Below are 8,252 nucleotides of genomic sequence, written 5' to 3' on the forward strand. Positions count from 1 at the left end.
CAAATTTTCGCCTGATCTCTCTCCTCTCTGGGAGAGGACACGTTACGAGCGTCATCCGTCCCATGGTGGATTACATTCGAAATATAATCGTTACGAACGTCGGAGAAACCAAGCATCGATCCAGTCATCCGAACCGACAGATTATTACTCTCCGTAGAGTTGGATGCTCGGTTGATCAACGGGAAAGAAAGAGAGAGAGAAGATCGGCATCATCGCGAGAAACTTGACCGATCCGTTAGAGGTTAAAGGCTGTTACACACCGCCATGAGACCGCGTCCGAGCGTAAACGTCGCGGCATCATCGACGTTTCTCGACGCGGTCGTTCGAGAGTGGACGAGGGTGCGGTGAGGAAGAAAGAAAAAGGGAGAGAGGGAGAGGGAGAGAAAGAGAGAGAGAGAGAGAGAGAGAGAGACGAAAGGATCGAGAATCGACGGAGCGAGGGTGAGGAGGCAGATATGGATGACAAGGTGCAGAATGGAGTGGAGGCCGAGCAGTGGCTCCCAATGTTGGAGAAGGGAGAAAAGAGAGCGAGCTCGGTGGGCAGCGGAGCGTTCAGGTTCATCCGCACGCGCACGAGTATCCGGCGGGAATTGAAGAGACAGTGCAACAGGTAAGAAAACACGGACCCGGTTCGGAAGAGGCACGGCCCGTAAAATTACACCTGTTACGCGAGGTAATGCGTAGAAACGTACGCGCGATCGTATCGCGTTATTTCGTAATATTTTCTTCTCTTTTTCTTCTTTTCTTTGACAGTTTTTTCAATCTGAATCGCGCTCGATTAAACGAGGAAATTATAAATAAATGGCGTTTACAATTACAATTACGTTTCCTAATTAATAATTCGAAGTAGGTTTCAAAATTTTATTATAACGCACGTATATTAATGCGATCGCAATTTTATATCCATTAACAGGAATAGAAAAGGAATTTCACGGTTTCGAAAATACGTAGGCCGCGATCCTCGAAACTGGTAAAACGTATGAAATTAAAATGAACAGACCGTTATAAAACTTATTAAGGGTTCCACGAGCCGTGACGAAAAACGTTGGCACGATAAACTCCTCGTAGCCTAAAACTCCAAACGTTCGATCTTTCCAATTATTCGTATCATCCGCGTGTTCTCGATATTCTCCTTCCCGCAAGTAACCGCGATCCCAAGGTCGCGTCGATCGAATAACGGTATATCCGAATATCTCGAGTCGAAACGTCTCGTCCTTAGTCTACGATTCCTTCGTTCCTAGAGAATCGAATCCGCGTGAATCGTCCCCGAGTCGGTGGGAATCCACGACGATCGTTATCCCAACGCCAATCGCCTAATCCGCAGAGTCGTCTCTCCTTAAGATTCTTCGGATTATAGCAACGGTATACCGGCGAACGAAGCAGGAAGCAATCCGCAGAATTCGCGGTCCTTGCGGTGCGTGAGAAGGATCTAATAGTCGAGCGTGGAATCCGCCGGGTTCGCGATCCCAAACGCGACGCCTATGAGATTACAATTACCGTTCGAGAAACGGTCTCGAGACGCCAAAGTGTGCCAAAGGGATTGAAATCGCGACGCTAATTTTCGCAAAAACTCGATCAATCTCCCGTCCAACGGATCGTTCTACTCTCTTTTCCGTGAATACGTGTAACACGAAGTATGGAAATAAAATTTTTCGTAAGCAACGCGTTAAGTCTAGTCGGGCGAGAATGGAATTTATTCGGAACACGATAGCGTTATTGACTCGCCTTGGCCCTTCCACTCGTTGCTCCTACGACGCGCTTGTTACCGCGTCGTACCAATTTACGATGTCCTTCGCAGTGTGTTCCATCGTGTGAATCGTTTATCGGCCGTCCCGTCGCGGGAATAGTTCCGCCGTGTCGAAGTAAATCACGAGGCTACACGCGCCTCGCGAGTTCTTCCTTCGTTCTTCGTGGCCACCCGAAAAAATCTCCCTTCCCTCCATCTAAATCATTTTTTCGTTTCGAATCGCGTAGGCGTAAACGTTTCGAAACACTACGAGAGCGCGTATATATATATATCATCGATATTTGAATTATATTTGAATTACGGTAATCGAATAGAAAGGAATATAAATAAAAAACTCGAAATTCCAACCGAGTATTGAAATACCGTTCGATAACGACGATCTAGCAGGTGGCGAACCAGGCGTAGGATTTTTCTTATTCGTATCGTATAAATGATATCCTGTTCGAATAAACGGGTTTCGGGATCGGGTTCGATTCTTGGCTTAGACCCTCCTCGTCTCGAGATCGTCGGGGAGAAGCGCGCCCTTCCGACGCGGTGGCCTCGTCCTCTTAAGGAAAGAGGAAGAGCTGTTCTCGCGAACACGAAGGATCGAAGACGGAAAGAATCGCCGGAGCCGTTGGCCGAGGGGGCCCCCGTCGCGCGTAACAAGGCCCTCCGCCGACTTTGGCCCTGCATCGTCCACGCGAGGGACACGCACACACGCGTGGCCACGCACACGGGCCGCCCGACCGACCGACCGACCGACCGACACGACTCCAAGGAACCGTGCCGTCCCGACACTTCCGCGTTGTACGACTAATGAATCGCCTTCTCTTTCCTCGCCCTCTTCGCCCCGAGCCGCGCTTCCTCCAATCAGCCGGCGTACGCGCATATTTATCGCCGCTATCGATACTTGGACCGATACCGGATTTTATCCGCGTTCCTCGCCCGTGCTTTTCGACGGTGTCCGCGATCCACGAGGATCGCCACGAGCTCGTCCCATGTAGCTTATGTAGATTACGTTCGAGGGGTGCATTCTCGATCGAGTCATTTGACAGTATAATGGCGCGGGGGGTCGAACGAGGGGGATCGGAACAGGTGAAGAACTCGTACCACCGTTGAATAAACAAAAGTCGACTTTAATTCCAACCATTCGACGCGCTTCTCGACGTATATAATTTTTTGAAACGTGATTTTCTTTTTTTGTATTTCGATGAATTTCCCTCTTTGCATATCCCTCATTTTATTTCTTCGAAACGAACCTGTTTATTACGCGTTTTATCGCGATTTTATATTCGGTGGAGGGAACGTGAGAAATTAAACCAGCACTCGAGTCCGATGCGCCGCGATTAGGAAAAAAGTAAGACGAGGTCGTTGCTCCGTTTAACGAAGCTTCCGTTTATGTAAATCACGCTTTAACGAGCTTTCTTCGATCGAGAGCTCCATTAACGGCGCGATCTCTTCTGCGAAACTGCGAAACACCGCGATGCGAGACTCTTTCCAAGAGATCTGCGTTACGATTCGAGCGTCATCCTAACGATACAACTCCATTTGTGTATCGCTACTTTCTCCATTCGATTAACCAGAATTTGAATGCGAATAGAAACAGATTCAATTGCGCGTTTTTCGAATTACGCGGTCGATTGAAGATAAAGTTAGCCAAAGGTAGGAATCGTATTTCGACGAAGCGCGGATCCTCGAAGAATGAAACGAAAAAGATGGAGAGAGAGAGAGAGAGAGAGAGAGAGATCGATTTAATAAACGAAAGATCCGGGTTCTGGTCGCGATCTATCTAGGTCCGAGCGGACCGAGAGACGTTTTTACGTAACCGGTACAGGCCGGTACGTAAAGGCATTGTTGCATTCGATTTTGCATTCCATTCGGAACAAATTGGAAAGGAATCGCGGCGAGGACCGTTGCTCGTCGCGTTTGGCGACGGACAAATCGGTGGCAAACTCCGGATAATGCGTAACGGGTTACGCCAACTTCGCTATCTGAATCTCCGCGTACCGGTTGACCGGATCCGACCCCGCGCACCACCACCGCCGCCATCTCCGGCTATTACTCATAACCATTAGGGTTCGGGTTCGGCTTCACCGATGATATTATCCGATGAAGGGTGATAAGCCGTTTAGACCGTTTCCTCCTCGTGTGTACGTGGCTCGCGTTGCCTCCGCTTGTAACAAAGAGGAGGGAGAGAGAAGGGTTACAGACCGATCCGGATAACCGATAAGCAAGGACGTGCTTATGAAACTTGGCACCTCGCTATCCGCCTCTGGCATCTTCCTCCCCCGGTACCCCCGCGCTCCTCCAAATAACAATCCATAAATGCTACATCGGTGTCTATCATTAGTTTACGTAATCGAGTTACAGATCTGCACGGGGCCGATTCTCTCTCGACGTTGATCGAGCGTCGTCTCTCCCCGTTTCACTTTGGAACCGCTCCCCTCCGCCCCGCGTGCTCCGACCTCTTCGATTCATGCCTCCTCGAACGGAACAGTTTGTACGATATCGTCGAGACACTTTTTCCCGCCGATCGATCGATCGATCGATCCTATCCTATCTCGCCGTGCGATGCCACAACGATGGTATACGAACAATGGTATTCGTTGGAATGGAAGACGCGCGCACGGTTACGCGCGCGATGATAAATGAAGCACGCGATTCCCTCCTTTCCGCCCTCGACATCGCTCCGTCCCACGGTCGATGTCGTTCTCCCACCGCTCTCGCCTCGGGGGAGGAGGACGACATCGGGGACCGACTTCCTCGTACACCGAATAAACGACGCGTAACGCTGCCGTTCCTCGAGGGCAGAGCGCCTCGACTCGAGAATTACGTCCGATCCTCGATGAAAAAAAAAAAAAAAAAAAAAAAGGCGGATTTCAACTCCGTTTATCTCGTTACCCCGTATTTTCGTTAAATATACCCGATTCGCTCCGTCTCTCGAACGCCCACGCGCCACGACGAGCGTTGTTTCCTCCTCGATAAAGTCGCGCCGCCAACCATCCAATTCGATACGTTCTAAATGACGAAAGACGAGTGTCGCAATCGTTGCAACGCGAGAGGGATTTATAAGGGAGGGATATATTTTTCCCCGTGGACGTGACGCGAAACGGACCAACGAATTCTCTCTCGAAGGATATCCTTGACATTTAGCCGGAACATTGTTATTATACTCTCGTTACCGTCATTTTCTCTCATTACTCTTAACACGGAGAGGAGGAAAAAGTGGCGACCGTGCGTCGCACGGATACCTAACCTATCCGATCCACCACCACCGCCGTCTTCGCGCGGATGCCACGGAACAGACGGAGGACAGAGGCCGTGCGTGCTTTCGCGTTGATTACGCGTGTACCGTTATCATCAACGCGAGGAGGATCCGATCGCAAGAAACGGCGAAGGAACACCGGTCCTTGATAAATAAGATCGGGTACGAGCGCGTCTCCTTACCCTTCCTCGACGCCGTCGTTTCGGTGGTCTTCAAAGGAAAGCGATGACTCGAGATAACGGGCAAAACTGGCTCGGGAGGTAGCCGCGAACCCGTTCGATTAACCACGTTCCCACATGTGTATATATATATACACACGATGTATACACACGAGGTGTTGGCAGAGTCGAAGCGCGACGAAGCGACGAGAGAGGATATGGAAACGTTGGAAAATCGGTTAGCGCGTCCGAACGAAACGAAGCGGTTGGAACGGCGTTTCTTCGCCTACCACGGCACGCTCGGGATCGGGAGAAATTCACGGGCGATCGAGCGGGCGGCGAGCATCCGCGGGAACCGATAATGGCTCTCGAGGAGGTTTCAGGTTCAGTGGAGTACCCAGCTCCTGACGGGGAGGGTCGGATAAAGATCTAAATGCCTGCATAGCCGTGTGTACGGCACGCCGAGGAAGATCCTTAAATACTGGCAAGGTAACGAAGGTAAAGGTTTCTCGTGACGTCCGCTTCGGTGCCGGAGCCGTCAGGGGTCAGTGAGCGCTTCGCTCGGCAAACCCGATCGCTCACCTCCTCCTCCTCCTCCTCCTTCTCCTTTTCCGTGCGCTATGTTTTCCACTCGCCAAAGGGGACTCCCGACCAATATTCCGCTACGCGATTTATCGCCTAGCCTCGGGTCCACGGATTCCACCGAGTGGAAACTATTAACTCCGGCCAGGGAGCGAATCTCTCACAGGAAAACTCTAACGAATCTTTTGAAAAAAGGATCCTATATTAATTTCCTTCCCATATTTCCACGTAGCGTGAACGTATATTCGTGCAATTTGGATCGAAGACACGATTAATATCTTACGCGATCGGCATCAAATCGTGGCTATGTCTGCCAACTTTCTAACGCCCGCCCACTTAAACGTCCCATTTAAGGTATCATCTGGACGCCTCGTGGCTTGCTCGCTGATTTCTCGTTTAGCGAAAACGTTACGTTTCGAATTCGTTAGAGACGCGTCTTGAAATTTTATTCGATTATTAACGAGCAATCTTTTGAATTTTAACTTGACGAAATATAAGGAATATCACGATGAAGTAAATTCTAAAGATGGTACATTTTCACAAGTTGTATCGCGACGTTTTCGAGTTGGAAACTGTATCTATCGATTAAGTAACGAAGAACTCGATCCATGGACTCGTGTCATTTTATCCTAATTAGTCTCGCCGACACGTTACTCTACACCAGAGTTTAAACAGCAATCGGCTTAACGAGAAGTCTATTGCGATTGTTAATAGGATTTTTCTTACGTTTCTTCTCTGCTTTGCCAGACGAGTCTCGAATCTTTCGCGCGTACCAATCTGTTGCGATATACCAGTTTTTTTTGCCAGTTTCGTTGGCATTTCTCGCTTTTTCCTTTCCACTGATCCATTCGGGGTTAATAGTATCGGCATCTGAAACGGCGAATCCATTATCCCTCGGCTCGCCGTTAAATAAAACCCACTTTCCTTCACCTTTACCCTTCCTTTGTTCTCTTCGTCCTCCCTCCTTTCGCCCCAATCCTTTCGTCGCGACACCAAATACGCGCCGATTAACTCGCAATCCCCTTTTATCGACCAATTCCCCCCCCCCTCCCTCATCGAAACGGAAGCGTTTTCCCCGTTGGCCGGCTACCTCGCGTCATCGTCACGATCTCGCCGGATTCGACCCGACCTCGTGAACCCACGCCTCCACCCATGCCACACTCGGCTAAAACTCGTGTAAAAGGATCCCAGGTTCGTGCGGTGCCGCTTCCATTCGCCCTTCCATCGCGATCTCGCGGGAAATGGAGCACGCCGCTCGATTATATTCCACCGAGGTCGAACGCCGCCCGTTCTTCCACTCTCTCTCTTTCTCTCTCTCTCTTGCATCACGGATCGCGCCGCCACTGTTATCCAACGGGAACCGTTTTCCCGTGCAAATTCAATTAAAAATGAAGCGACCTCGATCGCTCGCTTTACCGCACCACGGTAACGCGATACGTCGTTCGGTCGCCGTTACGCCAATTTCCGACGGATTACAGTGAAATCGCTGGCATAACCGCGCTCCATCGCAGTTTCTTGTCGCGTTAAGCGATTCGATGTTACGTATTATCGCCTCGTTTGCCGCTTATTATCCTTCGTCCCTCGGTTAACGCGTTACGTACCACTTTCCATCCAATTTTCTATTCCAACGCCGATATTACACGCATCGCTTCGAAAGCGACTCAAAGGGATTAATTCTCGACGAGTATATCGAATGTCTTCCCCGATGATTCGAAAAGTATTCCTCGTGTACGAATCGTCTCTTAACAAGCGTGAAATATTATTACACTTTGATCTCTTCTCCGCTCGCTGTTTTATTTTCCTTCTTTTTTTTGCGAAACGCTCGAGTTCCTAAGCGCGGAGATCGCGTGATCCATTTGTGTATAGTTATTCCCAGGGCGAAGAAACGTTATTAATCTTCCCTTCGATGCGCTCGAGAGGCTGTCGACGCCGAGCACGAGAACTATAGCATCGAGAGTTTCCGCCTCGACCTGCCGAGGGTCGAGGTCATCCGCGTAATTTCACCTAAACAAATCGACGTGCCTCGCGCGCTATCCTCCTCTCCTCCACCCTTTTTCCACGTATCATTCTCGAAGCGATCGTGCACGCGCCGTTTACTCGGTCCATTGGCCATCGTCCAACCTCCGCTTCCTCCTTCCAAACTTGGATCGACGCCACGGACGAAACGTCACCAAGCGATGCGCCAACAATCTCTTGCTCGACAACCTTTGACGCGACGAAATTTTTAAGATAATACGATATACCATCTTTTTCACCCGGAATTACCTCCTCACCTTGATCGAAAGAAATCTACCTTTCGCTTCGATTTTTGAATTTCTCAAGATTCGAATCGTAGGATTTCGTTCGTGTCGTTATCGAACGATACATCTCTATTGAAAAGTTCGCTTTCACGCTGCTCGTGCTCTCGATCTCCGGGAAGAATTTTTTTCTTTGCGCCGTTTCCCGAAGTCGTGCCCATTTCACAATCACGACGTTAATTCCAGAAACGGCCCGACGAGGCGAGAGAGTCTCGCCGACA

The 8,252-nt window shown here is 49.9% G+C and overlaps 1 protein-coding gene across 2 annotated transcripts in view; it reads left to right on the forward strand.

Annotated features, from left to right (window-relative positions):
• The first annotated feature begins 129 nt into the window (after positions 1–129).
• Positions 130–8,252, forward strand: part of LOC102677565 — a 168,165-nt gene continuing 160,042 nt past the window's right edge. Inside the window, exon 1 of one of the 2 annotated variants that reach the window (XM_006615364.2) lies at positions 130–610. In XM_006615364.2, coding sequence (XP_006615427.2) covers positions 456–610 — 155 coding nt within the window. In that variant the 5' untranslated portion in view covers positions 130–455. The remainder of the gene's footprint in view (positions 611–8,252) is intronic. The other variant, XM_031510326.1, reaches the window with a different exon arrangement.

This window comes from Apis dorsata, unplaced genomic scaffold, assembly GCF_000469605.1.
Source record: "Apis dorsata unplaced genomic scaffold, Apis dorsata 1.3 scaffold_221, whole genome shotgun sequence".
In the NCBI taxonomy this organism is placed as follows: domain Eukaryota; kingdom Metazoa; phylum Arthropoda; class Insecta; order Hymenoptera; family Apidae; genus Apis; species Apis dorsata.